General features: G+C 35.9%; 1 protein-coding gene across 1 annotated transcript in view; it reads left to right on the top strand.

Moving 5' to 3' along the window:
* The window catches only part of TTC29 (tetratricopeptide repeat domain 29), a gene marked incomplete at both ends in the record, with an annotated part of 77,238 nt that overhangs the window by 13,048 nt on the left and 48,040 nt on the right, over positions 1-16,150 (top strand). The window contains one exon of the mRNA XM_009875836.1: positions 6,647-6,870. Coding sequence (XP_009874138.1) covers positions 6,647-6,870 — 224 coding nt within the window. The remainder of the gene's footprint in view (positions 1-6,646; positions 6,871-16,150) is intronic.

The raw sequence follows: 16,150 nt of genomic DNA, 5'->3' as shown, positions 1-16,150 counted from the left end.
CGGAAATAAAAGAGGAAAGTTGAGAAATATTTCATTTCGATAAATAATAGTCCATAAAAATCTGGTTGGAATTACCTTTGTTAATTAACATAATTAGTTTAGAAAGAAAAGCAGACAGATTACCGAATTTTTGTTGTTGCTAGGCTTGAAATAATTGCAGGTGTGTGTGCTTTTGAATGAAGAACAAATTTATAAGGATAGTACTTTTGTCTTTATTTTTAGTGCTTTCTTTGCATTTATGTTTAGAGACAGAATGTTCCCAAAGTTCATTGCTAAATTTATATTTCCAATTTCTGGGTTAATGAGGATTCTTAATTATTACAATACTTACATTAATTTTAAAATACTTTTTCTGTGCCATCCTTTGATGTTTATAATTGATTAATTTTTCATTCTATGTAGTATTAAAGTGGCAGTGTAGCTTTGAACAAAAGAAAGCGAGTTCAATTTATTTGTTCTTTGTGGGATCCTACTGACAGGTTATGCATCCACTTTTGCATGATTTAGGTTAAAGTATGATTCAACAACAGCTGGAGACTGTGAGGCAGTAGATGAAAAATACTGCATTACGTATATGTAACTTAACTGAAAGTTATTGTACATATATATACGGCATAAAGTGCCTATACATTTATTCTCTCATATACTTTATTTTCATCTTTCTATTAGTAGTTCTGAATACATAGCTCCATAAACCTTTTCCTATTAAAAAAACCAAACTTGAACTATTAAAATAGTCAATTTCAAGTATTAGTTCTTCCCTCTTGTGATACATACAAATTGTCATGCAATTTTTATTATTTTATTTTTACTATTTAAAGTAAGGAATTCTTTCTATAACTCTTGGGGGGTTGGGGAATTCTATGCTTTTTGTATTTGGATATTAGGTATTTCATCTTTATAATTTGGAATTAAAAACATGCACCCCACCCCAATATAATTTAATTCTCAGCCTTACTCATGAAAACTTCTGATGGGTAAGCTAATAGCCTATTACTACTTAATGGCATTTACTGTACTTCCATATGTTTCTTTAATGAGATTACTATAGTCTACAGTTTAACATCCAGTAAATATTTCATTAAAAGAAAAGTATTTAAATGGACAGTCTTTAAACTAAGATTAAAGAAAGCTGTGCCCTGATTCAGTTAAATAGCTTTGTATCAGGAAGTGGTGAAAATATGCTGAGTACCTTGACCAGCCAAGGGTCAAAATACTTATTCATATAAATTTTCACACTGATACTCACACAATTCAGATATATTTTCAAGTTAGCTATGGACCTAACTTGGGAGGATTGCAGCCCAGACACACAACAGTGTGGATTTCATCAGTGTGAGGACATGGGTTTATACCACTCTAACCTGGATCTAGCATCACTGAATGCGATAGTAAAATCTTCAGCTTCCACATTTAACAAGTATTTGCATAAGTGCTTTCTGTGTTCAGCAGTGCCCCGCAGAAGTTTTTTATATATACATTTTAGATGTGGTTCACGAACAGTGTTGCAAAACTGTTAGGGCTTTTGGCTGTCCAGCTGTAACTAAATTCTCAGGCAGAGCAGCCTGAAGTTACTTACATCTTACAGCATGCTTGGCTTTTTAGTGTTTTGTGTAGTGTATTTGTTTTTACTTAATGCATATATTTTTCAAATTTTAGTGGGAAAATTCTGATGTCTCCTTTTTTCTCCTGTGTTTGCTTATAGGTTAAACACAAAATAACTAAGTACATACTTGATGTAGCTTTAATTTTCTTGGAGAATTACAGACACAAAAAGGAGGGGGAGTAAAATGTGTTTATTTAAATAAACTTAAGCAAAAATATCTTGGTGGTTTTTTTCATAATTTTGTGATCCTTATCTATGGCATTTAGATCAGTCATTGACTTATCAACTGGAGAAGGACATCCCAAGTGGATGAAATCTATTTGAATGCAGTTTTAAAAGATTATAATAACTGGTAATTTTTTTACACTGGAAGTACATTTTAATATTTTATATACTAACATTGTTTAATCCATGCCATTTTCTGCTTTACAAAATGGGATTGTTACAGTACACATGTAATAAGCAGCTGGCATTAACTTACAGTGTTAATTAAATCCTACAAAGTCATAAAGATATGAACCTTGGTATAACAAAAAGAATACATCCATCATGTGAAAATAGTAGACTTTTGCATTTATTTTGCATGTCTGTAGTTGACCACACCAGACAGGAGGCATGGAGAATTAAGCTCATGATAAATAATTGTGTTATGCTATACTGTTTTGATTATTTCTCCCCACCGGTACCTCTCTCTTGGCCCCTTATTTTCTTTTTTCTTTTCTCTCTTTCAGTGTACAGGGTAGAATGCAAATAGCCTTGTTGTGCAGGATTTTAAGTTAAAGGGAATGTTTTACAGTACTGTCCTGTCTCCCAGCATTGCTTAAGAGTCTTTTAAATACAGTAACATAGGAAGTCCTTGAGATTGCAACAACAGTGTAATTTCATTAGCCTCACAAAGTTTAGCCTTTATGATTTGTGCACTGGTAAAGGCAGATTAGAATCAGGTTTCTGTGACTCCTCAGCATGACTTTAGATTGTTTTAGAATAGCAATGATAGTAAGAAAAGAAATCCATATAATAAAATTATATAAGTAGCTGTGTAGTTTTAGAAATGTAAAATGCCTGTAGCTATATCCAGGTACACTTAAAGCACAATGTTGAAAATAGCATTGTCTTTTCGAGCTTGCAGATCCACATTCAATAAATACATGGTTCCACCTGTGTGATACTGTGATACAGGAAGTCATCATCTGTAACATGGTACCAGTAAAGTAACAACTTAACTTTTCATGGTTATTTATTTAGCGCTAAAAGTTCTCCTGACACCCACTTCCCCATCACACACCCGTAGAAGCGCACAGAATTTTTTTGGCATCTCACGCATAAAACACTGCATCGCAGTAACTGTTGATGTTGGACAAAGGCACAAAACCTAACCAGATCCACCAAGGGGACCTTATTTCCCTGTTTTGCCCAGCTTGTGTAAATAAATATGTAGCAACATCAACAGGGGTTTGGTAGCGACAGAGATGAATGTACAGTCAGAGCAACAGCGGATTATCAGCATTGTCGATGTTTAAGTATTATGGTTTTCATCTGTTGAATTTCGTGGATTTAAACCCCCCCCAAAAACCCGATGCAAAACAAAAAACAAAAATCAGATCTGCTTTAAATTAAAAACAGATTAATTGGCTTCTTCGTTTTAACCATAAAGACATAGACACGCTTCACATTTCATTAAAAAATAATTTGTTTTTAACCCATCTGCAGTCTTTTCCTGCGGGCAGGCACATACGATCATCCAAAGGGGAAAGAGGACTTCAGGTTCACATTCACGTCACGATTCCATTTTGAAATGAAACACACTTAACCGAGCTCTCTGCTCCCTTGAAGTCCACCAGATCAGTCGCTTGCGGGCGACGTTTGCGTGCTTCTGCCACCGCGCTTCCGTGGCGCGGAGTAAGGTGCGGGGACTGCGCCCCGCGCGTAAACCCGGGCTGGTTCCTGCCTTTGTTCCGCACCCGGTCCTTGCCGCGCTCTTGTAGTGTCCCGCCTGCAGTTTTCCACATTTCCAGTAGATGCCCCCAGAGACCACTAAACCTCTTGAACGTCTCCGCTTCAAACCCCATGAAAGGCCAGTCTTTTTTCATTTTGCTTCTCGAAGTAACGTAATTGTTCAAAGGAAACCTAAAATCGGCGTGCGTGCATTGCGGGAAAAAACAAACTTACTTGCTCGATCATAATTCATAAGGTAGTAAGGTTTAGTGCAAACTGGTTTATTAATGGAGTAGGAACATACTGCTAACTGTTGGATTTTATAAAATAAGTCCATATAGATTTAATTAGGCATCAGGTTTTGATAGTGGTATTAGAAATAAAGTAGTCATCTTCGGTAATACAAAACACGAGATGTTCTATTTAACCTCTCATTTTACATGCTGCACAGCATCATAAAAAACAGTATGAAAAGGATTTTGAGGACTGAGGATTTATAGTTTATTTCAATATAGCACAAAAAGTTTGCTTCCCTCATCCACACTGCTCCTCTGTCTGAAAGCACTGTTTACTGCAAAAAAACAGAACACGGACATTTTCATCTGGAACCAGTCTGATAACTGAAACAATTTCAGAATTCATTGCAATGTCAAGCTCTCTTATGTGTCACAAATACCATTCATACCCATAATATCATTAATTTCTAGCCCTATTGTATCGTTTGTGTGTGATCAGTCACTTGTGGCTTATATATTGCAGAAATGTAAAGAAACAATATTATTTTGCACTTTCTGTGTATTCTGGTTTAAAATATAACTGAGAGGTAACTTGTATCTTTATGTCTCTAAAATTTGAATGTTTATACAGTAGATAGCTTCATTTCTTGTGGGTTAAAATTATTTATCTTTGCCTAAGACAAAATCTGCTCTGTACTGTATGATTACTTAAGCAGTATTTCAATTATCTTCATAATTGGGATGGGATTTATTAAAAGAATATTGACACTATTAGAATTGACCTGGTTTAGTGTATTTATTTTTCCTGTGTTGGTATGCTAATAATTCTGTCTTGTGGGGAAAATGTGCTTTGACTTCACATAAAATGCAGCAGTCTACAGGAAATAACATGTTACATGGGCACAGTTATTCTATTTATACGAGTATTGGTGCTGTGCTCGGTGAGTATGCAGTGAGTGTTAAAAATGAACTGAATGTTTTTGTTTAGTCACTGTTAAGATCTTTCGGCAGTACTCTCTTGTTTACTTCCAGTATGTCTAATGATTGAATGCATTCACACATATACACATACATAGATCATATTATATAAATAAATACGCATGCCTGTGTGCCCACTGTACAGATTGTTTTTCCACTGCTCCGAGTTCTATTACTGTAGGATTCAGTCCTAGGCCTTTGGCAGCTAGAAGGAATTTTGTACCTTTTTGAGTTTTTTTTACTTAGATATAATTTTAAAACAGAAAAAGCAAAGCACTCTGTACACAGAGAATACATTGTATGTATAAACATAATATGTTTACATTATTTTTAAGCTATGTACTGTGCATCTGATATATGACAAATATAACATATTCTGGCAAATTAAAATTTAAATGTTTAAAGATTTCTCAATTACTTTTCTAAGACAAATCTGCCAAATGCTTTCTTATACAGAATCGTTACATATTTTCCCTTGTCTGTATGAACAATGTATGCTTTTCCATTGCAAAAACCATCTATTTATATTTTAAACAGAAATCCACTACTGTCTATTTTAAATTGTATCAGGATTTTGTCATATTTTTATGCCCAATTCTGCAGCTGCAATGTAAAAAATACATATGAAGGATTGATGTGCATCTATGTAGTAGCAGATTTTATTCTAATCATATTAAATATGAAATAATGCAGATTTACTTCATACATCTCACATTATTGTTTATTTCATTGACACCTAGCTAGGATGGTTTTTACGTCACTTCCAGCTTATTAGCACTGTTAAAAAATGCAGTAGCTCTTTTTAAACTAGAAGTATTAGTCTCATTAGGCTATTGTTTAGCATGAGGTCATCTGAATTTACTATGTACACTAGAAATCTCAGGTTTTGGAATTCCATCTTTATTTTAAAGCTGCTGAGAATTTGAGGTTAAATGGATTTTAATCTAAAAAGACATTCTTCACTATAGTTTGGAAATTGAATGGAATATACAAAATAAAATTAACCTATCTGAGTCCTTGCCATTTTAGTGTAGGACAAAGGTTTGTTTTCTCACACTATATACCTATGCCTGCAAACCTTTACATCTATACTTTAGTGTTGGAGGCAGTCCCATTAGACTCATAGTTTTCTCCAGGATAGGACACGAGGATTGTTTCATGCCACATAAAAGAAATATTTTGATTATTTCCATAAATAATACCTCAAAAGATATATTACCTCTTGAGAACATTTGATTACATGACTTCTTGATATGTATATCTTACCAGAGTTTATGAATGAGATAACTTTGAAATAAATTCATCATTGTATCATTTGATTTTAAAATCAGAGAGAAATTATCAAACTTTTGCATCAGTAAACCAGTCCCAGCTGAAGTTACATGCTAAACGGAAGGAAAATAATATCTAATGATTACATTCTTGGCGTTTGTTTGACGTTTTAAACCAAGCCATCATATCCTACAGCAAAACTACTTAACATATACATTGTTTTGACATGTAGAATGTGTCTCATTTTTCCCTGTGCACTGTTTTAAAGCAAACTAGGAGTTCATTGTGTTTTCAGGAACTAGTGTAAACATGGGGGGTTTTCCCATCAGTAAGCCTTTTTTACCAATACCAGCTAAAGAATGCCAGTATATTCTTCACATCCTTTCAATATGTATATTGCTATTTATTCATTATTGCCATATTTATTTCCCTTGGATGTGGCATTCTCAATTGTATTTTAGCAGAACACTTTTTTGAGCAGGGGAAAAAATCCTCTTCCCCCGCCGCTGAACTGCAGAGGTCTCTTCTTGAAAGCCGTTTTAGTTATCTGTACTTATTTGGTAAGGCGGAGAAGAGAATACAGGTTTCAAGGCTTAAAATCTCTCTTTCTTATTCCCAGTAACAGGAATTCATACAAGAAGAACATCTGCATAGACATGCTGCGACAGGGTTATCACGAGTCCTTCTCTGAGCTCTTCACTCTGATACAGAAGTGGAATGCCTTGAGGGAGGCTGCAGGGCCTGGGTCAGCCATATGGCAGCAGAAGTCCCTGGAGGAGCAGCCTGATAAGCTGGATCAGCTTTACCACTTCCTGACCAGGGCTGAGGGGGCCCAGCGTGCAGGTAAATGGGGGGATTGTGGGTAGCAGAGCAGTGGGAGCCGCAGCCGCGAATGCCTGGGGGAACCTTCCAAATTGTTTCATGTATGAATTTGAAACGTTACTGCATCTTAGCACATTTCAGCCTTAGTCGACTAAGCTGTATTTATAGAATAAATGATTAGGAGCTGCAGATATCAGGAGAGGTTTTGCGAAGGAAAAAAAAAAAAGAAGGGAAAAAACACGAGTGCATTATGATACCATCAGAAATGTTTGATGTATTTATGGCTTTGATAACATCTCAATTATTTTCTCATAGTTTCATTATTTATTGTTTTTCTTTCTCTATTGATTTGAGTAGCTGGTTTTGTATTAGAAAAATTTAATAGGTGAAATGCTGTTTCACACAGTAGTAGTTTTATAAATCTGATTTTATTAAGTACCCTGTCTGCTAACTGTGTTTGGATTTGTGACTGACTTAAAAAGGATTGTGAACACGTCAAATAAAATACAGCACACAGAAGTAACATGCCACCTGTGAATTACTAGATATTAGTGAAGACATAACTCCAAATTACTGTATTTTCTCTATTGCCTACTATTTACTAAGCACTGATATTTATCATTTCCCTTTACTATAAATAGTAACAAAACCTACTCTGTCCTTCCCCCTTGGAATAATTGTAGGGAGGAAGGCAGATAAAACTCTCACTACAATCCCATTTCATGGCTGAGCTGATTTCACTAAAGTAGGCTTGTTTCAAGTTGCATTTTGATAATTACAAATACAAAAATCTGTGGTAAAGTTTATGAGTCTGGAACGTAAGCTTTTTGACTGAAATTCAGCAACAGACTTCATTTTAAAAAGGAACCTTAAAAAAGAACTTGAAAAGATGTTAATTTTAAACATTTATTTTATGTTTACTATGAAAGCCCAAAGTGGTATTTTGTAATTTAATCCACTGTAATTCTAGGCAGGAAGTCTAGCCAGCCCATGATTGGGAGGAATCTTTAGATTTGTCTGGAGCATGACTAAAACCAGAATAGTCACCCCTAGAGCTTGCAGGAGTACAAGAGAGAGGTTGTGTGCTTAGACTGCCCTGACAGAAGCACACTGCCAACACTCTGATATGGCTTGCTTATCTTGATGGGCCTGCTTCCTGCAGCTGCTCGAGGAGAGCATTTTGCCTTCCTTCAGTACGTGATATTTTTCCATGTCACAAAGTGATACATGACAACAGAGTTGGCAAAAGTGCTTCCAGAGAGTCACAGCACTGCTGACCATGCAGTTTCTGCCCCTATGAAGGGCACGGGCCATTTCTCTCACTGAACCCGACATCCGTTGCGTGCTGGGCTCTGAAAGTCTTTTATCTCCCATGGAGACAAGATTCTAGCAGTTGTCCGACTGATTGTATCTTGCCTTTAGGAGAGAATATGTCCCAACTTCACCATTAAAATGAAAGAAAATAAAACAACGAGAACATGCCAATGGAGTTGGCAAGCATCTTTACTGAATTGCTAGATCAAGGTAGTGAATTTTGGTTTTTTCACCAGTTTTGATACAAACCCCTGCACAAACCTCTTGTTTGTTTTAAGTGAGATTTGAGTCACCTGGCACATGAACGGGTGGATACTAATTCATGTTGCTGGTGTTAGAGCTCATGGTGCTGTGAAGATAACATATGGATTATACAGCTCATCAAACACTAATTCAGTAGTTCCGCTAATCCAGTTACTCTCTGATTCTAATCAAATTGCTTGGGGCTCTGCCTTATGATCTCCTGACGACTCTCATTGACACCATTTAGGAAGTGTTCAGCAGTTCACCTCAGCTGGAACTTACCATGATGTAGCATTCACAGGAGCAGCTGACCTGCATTTGCTCTTCAGCTGCCACAGCTCAAGCTTAAAAGGCTGAAGGTAATATTTGGGGTTGCAAAGTGTGAGAGTTTCACATTATGGCTGATGTCACTTATGTTAGGCTAGCTGAAAGTTTATTTGTCTTAGGAATGCTGTCCTAACAGCTGTGTTGAAGAAGAGATAGCAGGTGTAAACTATGGAAAAAAAATAAATAAAATCTTCATGACTAATAAGGTTTTTGAAGAGTTTAATATTTATGAAGGAATTGGTTTTTAACCTGAAGTGGTAAGTGCGAAATAAATCTTCACTTACTATGTCAGTAAGTGATTTTCTTATTTAATTTTTCTGACCTGATATTTTTGTATCATAGAGTGTTGCCGTCTTAATTGTGAATATAACTTAAAACTGCTGCTGCTAAGTTTAGAGTTTTATGATTCTTAACATAACACACAGAGAAAGCTAGGTATTAATTTACTTTCCATGTTTATTGGTAAGATATGTTAAACTCTGGTTTTTTCTATAGTTTGTAGTTACAGGATACTATAATGCTGGACATAAATTGTTTGCTTGAACAGAATCAGCACCATCCATCACAAGGTGGAGGCTGATATCAAAGAGCAATTTTTTTCTTTACTGCTGGGTTTGAAAATAGTGTCATTTTGTTTACCAGCTTTACGTTGTACAGAACATTTATCTTTCTGTACATCAATGTCCTGTTTTCATTTTTAGTCAAACATTTTGGTTAAACTTCAGATAATATGGGTGTTGTCTTTTTTTTTTAAAACAGGTAGCTTTTTTAAAAAAAAAGACACCAGTATTATCTGAAGTTTAATCATTTTTTTTTTAAAAAGGCTGTTACCAATATTATACTGGGTGCAAAGAAAATATTTTTTTTTCTGTCCAACTTAATCCCATTTTTGTTGTATTTGAACACCTCTGAAGTATTTAAAAACAGACCTTCCAGTAATCCTTGCACCTTCTCAGAAAAACAGCTGACAGTTATTTTACCCTGGGTACAGCATTATACCCAAAACATTGGTAGAAATATTGGTAATACCTGACTGCATTTCTGTTTGGTCTTTTTTGATGCAAATAATGTAAATGTGTCTGACTTTAAAATTGTGTTGTTTCTAATTATTACTTGATCTTCCTTCATTATTTCAGACTACCATCTCTTTTTACTACCTATGGCCTCAGTAGCTTAAAAAAGAAAGGAGACAGTCTAGATGTCTGAGTATGTGTAGTCGTAGGGGTTTTTACAGGAGAATGCAGAGTAAATGCCAAAGCAATACACATCTACATAACTCAGCATTTGATATATACAATTATTTTTTGCATGTATATGGAAACGTTGGATCTTTTCAAAAAGAATATTATATTTTGAGGCTGTGGAATGGCCTTTCTATTGCCTGCTTGCCTGCCTGATTGTACTGCTCTGATTAATTTCACTTAGATCGAATTGTCCTTGAAAGGTATAACACAGTGCTAGCAAATTGTTGTTACTATCCTTCTGAAGAGCCATAGCTCCCTAGCCCCTACTCAGTACTGTTCTCTGAGTTAGCAGGAGGGTTTGAAGCTCCAATCCATCCTCATCTGATGTTGAGGGTTGCTAACTAAATATCCTTTGGCTGCTGACACCCTGTGAGCAAATGCTGGCCACACCTTACAAAAGTATGCCAACTAAATAGAATTCTTTTTGTCTGTCTAAAACCCAGACAAAATTTGACTCTTTGTGTGCTTGAGTGGGTTATGAGGAAGAAGTAGGAACACAAGAAATCCAACTAAGAATTATGTTTTGGAATTTTTGAACAGCACCTATTGTGATGTGTGCCTGGGAGAACAGTTCATTATAATGATGATATTGCTGTTCCTCAGGTGAAAAATGTTTAAAAGTGAAATTAAAATCTTCGAGCTGGTATGTGCACAAATTGTAACTGACTCTTTAAATTGCTACTTGGCTGTTACAGTCTATCGTATTGTTTTAAAGCGCATTGCTAATTTACGTTTTTCGGCCTGTATGCTCATTAGACTTAGCCGCTTGTCTGAATCATCTAATCAAAGTATTGCATAGCTACTTTTATTTACTTAGCTCACACTGAGCCTACCAGAAGAATGATTAATAGGATGCACATTATGCTGTAAAGTATTAATTGTGTGGTTTAGACTGAGGTCAGCCTCTCAGTGATAGTGTGCCAAATTTGATTTTTTGTCAGTTAGAGGTCACCTGTCCCAGTATTATTTCCAAAGAGCCTGGAAAGTGGTGCTCTTCAGATTATGTCTGAATTAAAAGTGGGCTTGAACCCTAACTGAATCCTTAGTAGGAATAGCAGAAGCCTTGAGTTTGCTTGCATCGTACAGATTGAAGGGAATGAAGGGCAAGTTACAGCTCAACACCTATTGAAAGAAAAGGTGCCTCAGCCATTGGCTTTACCTTGCCGGAGCAGATGGACAAAACCAGGGAAAATGCTATGGTTTGGTGGCTGCAGCGTGCATCGAGCGGTCAGCACGGTAAATGGCAGGTCACTCTGTTTACTGTGCCAAAGCCCATGTAGAGAACTCATACTGGTTACACAAGATGCTGCTTATTAGTTGGTCATTGAGACAGCTTGTAGTGAGTAGGAGATAAGACCAAGAAGATGTTGCCTTTCTCACATTCCATCTACTCCCTGTTCCTGACCCCATGGAACCTTTGGGGTACGCTGCATGCTGAATGCTAAATCTGTGCATGTGCTACAGGCTGCTGACCCTTGTGTTAGAGAGTATCAGACTTGCAGAATTAAAAGGAAGTGCTGACTTGGTGCTTTTTTTCCTCACTTCAATGTACAGAAAACTTTTGACAGTATGAATTATTTGCTTCCGTAAAAGATAACTTTTCATAAAGCCTATGAAGAAAGCATGAGTATTTGATGTGTTTGCACTGGAAAATCTTTTTTTGTCTGAGGTGCTTATGGTTGAAAACAGAGTTTAGCATCTTACAGTGGAAAGCTTTTCTGTAAGATTTCTCACTTATGCCTCAGGCTGAGCTAGAAACATTGCAATAACCGTATTACCATGCTATTTTGAAAAACAAAACAAAAGAAAAACAGAAATAGGATAAAAATACCAGAACCTCTTTTAATATTTGCTTGGAGGAGACGTAGTTTAGTTTAGTTGGGGGGATGGGGAAAAGAACACTTTTATTTTCCAGGCAGATTTGTCATTCTGTATTTAATATTGTATCAAGGAAAAAAATGCAGCAGTTGCTAGAAACCCATGGAGGAGTTTATTCTTTTTGTAATTATCTTACAGAAAGTGAAGGGATTCTGACCAAGAAAGAAGCTAAGTCTTCTTAAAATAGAGCCAATTGCAGAACTGCCATTGACTTCAACAGAAGCAGCATTTCTTAGAAAATTTCAATAGTGTGTTTTCATTGCAGTGGCTTGGTCTCAGATTACCAATAAATTGCCTTCTATCATTATTATGTAGTTTTATCCTTACTTGGCAAAATTATATCCCGACCATTTCTTTAGCATCGGTGTGTAGATTGTACTTGTATCGAATATATTCCCCTTATGTACCCAGCAGTGTTGGGAGGGATGTACTCCATGTACACTCTGCATCATGATATCTAAGAAACAGAGGCTTTGCCTGAAACTTGATGGCATCAGCATTCTAACCCACAACAACCTTTCTTCATTTATGCAAGTTTAGTTTATGGATAAACCTTCTGGAAAAAGGAAGGATTGAGTGGTCCTCCACCTGTAGGTGTATTTATCCTCAACAAGCAAACGGGCCTGATCCTTTACTGTGGATAGATCCAGGTGGTAATAAACTGATTGCAGTACCAGATTCCACTACTGTTCTTGCATATTTTGTGCCCAGCAGCCTCCATCCTGGATCTTTCTTGCTACAAAGTCACTCTATGGCAAAAGGAAAATGAAATTTTCAGTGTTAATGGTGTCTTATGCTGATATCAAAATGACTCCTAGTAACTTAATTGATCTTAGGCCACCCCTTCATATGTCTTTGAGAGAGAATGGTCAGTTATAATCAAGTCATACTTGCTAAAAACAACTAACTAAACTGGAATATAAGAGTTACTAGATGTTGAAAAGTTTCTCTATGGCCTTCATCTGTCAAGAGCAAATGAATAACTAGTGTTACATTTTTGAGTGGGAAATATTGAGCCATAAATGGATGCTGAAAAATTTCTTTCTGATACTTGTGTTTTAAACATGAGTGCAACTTCTTTTTTCCATTAACAGGAACAACCACCTCTTTCTTTTCTCCTTCAAGGAAAATAGAATGCAAGGATCTCTTCATGATTTTGTTTTCATCTATTCTCTAAAGATGCGGTAGCAGTTGTACCTAAGTCACACTCGGAATGCTTGCACATCTTCTATACATTTGTTTTCTCTCATCTTAGCTCTGCTGGGATTGTCAATTTCCACCTCACTATGCCTGTGCATTATACTACTTAGTAGTTGTGTAGCTGAACATGACAAACACACATATCATGGATTTTGAATGATCCTCTCTTCCTCTTTGAGAAGAGCCCGGGAACAACCAAAGATATTGCTCAGTGGGCCAGTCAGGGACTGTGGCCTAAGCATAACAAGGGGAGATCCTGCTTGATAATTGAGATACACTGGAAGAAATCCTGATGCAGAGCAGAAAGTACTTTATGTGTTTATGCGGTTTAATGTTTAAGCTCACATGAAAGGAGTTTTTCTTAAAGCTTTGTTTAACAAAAAGATATCCGCAAGATTTGATCCTGTCCTTTTGTGCATAGATACCCAATTTCAACCTGGATTTCCATTGTAAAGGACAATAAGATACTCTGAAAATTTCAGATCAAACAAAATGAAAGAAATCCATTTTCTGTAACTTACATTCTGTGACACAGACAAAAATATTACAATATCGTAGAACAAACTCTGCAACATAGCATGACTTTTAATTTGTTTTCTGCTTGGCTTTTATGAAATATTAGTGCCTTAAATTTGGTAGTTTGGCATTGAAAAAGTGTTCTGGAGGATAGTTACACATAAAGATGTGTTCTTAACCCTGCTTCAGTTCTTCGGTTAGTCCGAAACTGCAAACTAACAGCCCTCACCATCTGCTCCATTGAGTCCTGTTTGTGTAGCTGCCATTTGGGTAGATGTTCATCTTTACAGTGTTCTCACAATCCTGTGACTTAAATGTTCTGTAAAACCTGAATTTAGCTTCCAATGTTTTATGAAATCAATGTAATTTTTGAAAGATTAATGAGATCAGCCTTTGAACCTTTGTCTATGTGCTTTTTTAATTGTTTCTTATTTAAAAACAGGAATATGTCTTGCAGGAACCCTTTTACAATTGCTTGTGTGATTTAGACTTCTGTTCTTTCAGTATCACATTCCAGTGCTGTCTGTCATTCCCTCTCTAAGTGGTGCAGGTAGTGTTTTTTGTGGTTTTTTTTCTGTATCAACAGATACAGAAAGATCACTTGTCTAAGTATATGCTGTTATCAGTTGTAGAGATTTGACTATGCAAAATCAGAGAGGTCAAAACTTTAGCTACTGAGTTACCTACGGGAGATTTTATAGAACAGAGTATTTACCTTTTCTAATATTTTTCCTCTGGGGTGGTAGAAGTTCACTTTTACTAAGTCTGACATGCTAGCTTTACCACTGTCAGAATAATTTCAATGAATTTCTTGATTTTTACATCAGACTTTGAATCTAGAAGACAATACAGCTTTTAAAAATCAATCTTTTGGGGTTTGTTTTATGACCAGCATATCTGGTCAGCCACTGTCCAAGACAATTACAGAGAAATGATTGTCTTTGTGCACTTCCTCATTGTTATTCACCGGCAGGATAGTCATCAGAGGGTCACATTAAAGTTCATTCAATCAAAGCTGTGGCAGTAGCAATAGTTCGCCTCAGGTCAGCTCCATCTCTTGAGATTTGTAGGGCACTACCTGAAGTTATTTGCGTAATTTTATGTAGCAGTAGAACCTCGATACTTTGCAGCAAAGATTTCAAAGGCAACAAATCTGTATCTAGTGTTCTACTCCAGTGACAAACCAGTTATCTTTCACCTTACTCTGTTATTGTAAGCATTTGTGTGTATCCTCTAAGTTACTTTTCACTTAGTCATAATCTATATATAGAATGTATATTGTTATCTTTATGTTACTGGTTATAATTATATTTTATATTACTCTATTCCTGTAGTTATTTGTTTATGTACTTGTAATCATAGGAATCTCTGTCTTTTACTTTTGAGATAACCTTTAAAACTGCTCCCTTGTGCTGCAATAGATGTTGAAGTTGGGATGAAATAAATCACAGCCAAGTATCTCCTTTTCTTCATTGAGAGGAAAAGGAACCTAGGTAACTCGTATCTATATCTCAGTTGATTAGTTTGCGTGAATCCCAACTGTGTGTTGACTTTTGTATCCATACATATATAGAGATGTATTTACATATATATATATATGTACATATGTACATGCACACACAGATAGATAGATATTAAGCCCAAATGAGTTGTTACTTCCATTCTGGTATAGTTTCCAGAGATTTTTATGAGGCTATTGTACCAAAATAGTCTCAATTTCTGAATAGTCTTAATATTCTGAAGATGTACCCAAGATGAATTTTTTCAGCACTAATGGGGAAACAAAAGGCATGAAAATTCACAGCCAGAAAGAATATTTGGATTAGGAATGTGTGAAATTGATACATTGATAATATTTCTTCTCAAAGCCAAATTCCTAAATTTAAGATGTTTTGAAATATTTTGGTATCAAAACTTAGATACAGCTGATAAGATGATAGCCTAGATGTAATTTCTGGAGTATTTCTATTTTGGTGATTCTAAAGAGATTGTGAAACGCTCTCTTGGAAGAGTGGTTAACTTATTTCAAATCCTAGAAATGGAAATGTATGTAACAAACTGTTCTATATTTTAATGGAAACTATTAAGATATAAATACGAGGTACCACTTCATAGAGGAAGAACTCTGTGAAAAGAAATAGGAAAGCAAAAGCAACAAAGAAGTATTGTACTGTTAAAGTGGAGGAGTGAAATGAAAAGACAAAAACAGGGAGTGTTCAAGAATGGGGAAAAGACGTTTCAGTTTGATTTCAGACACTTTTAAGCAGGACAAAATTCAGCCAATGTTCTCCAAAATAGCCAAGAGAGATAAAAATGGAGGAGAAACAAATACTAGATAAACCTCTTGAGACTGTAGATATGAGTAGGTGGTAACAGCTTTCTTTCAGGAGATGGAGTAAAGTTCTTACTGTGCTGTGCAACACACTGAATAGCTTTATCAAGATGTTCTGAAGTCAAAGAACTTAGTTGTGACGACAGAGAGATTTTGGTTACTTCCTGTTAGACCAAGTGTAATTTGCCATTTTTAATTTTGAGACAGATTGTATTGTCTCAGAGTACTTCTTCAGAGATGGACTCAG

The sequence above is a fragment of the Apaloderma vittatum genome, unplaced genomic scaffold (assembly GCF_000703405.1).
Source record: "Apaloderma vittatum isolate BGI_N311 unplaced genomic scaffold, ASM70340v1 scaffold3209, whole genome shotgun sequence".
Lineage (NCBI taxonomy): Eukaryota > Metazoa > Chordata > Aves > Trogoniformes > Trogonidae > Apaloderma > Apaloderma vittatum.
Note: the sequence above shows the minus strand (reverse complement) of the source record. Positions and strands in the feature narration are given on the sequence as shown.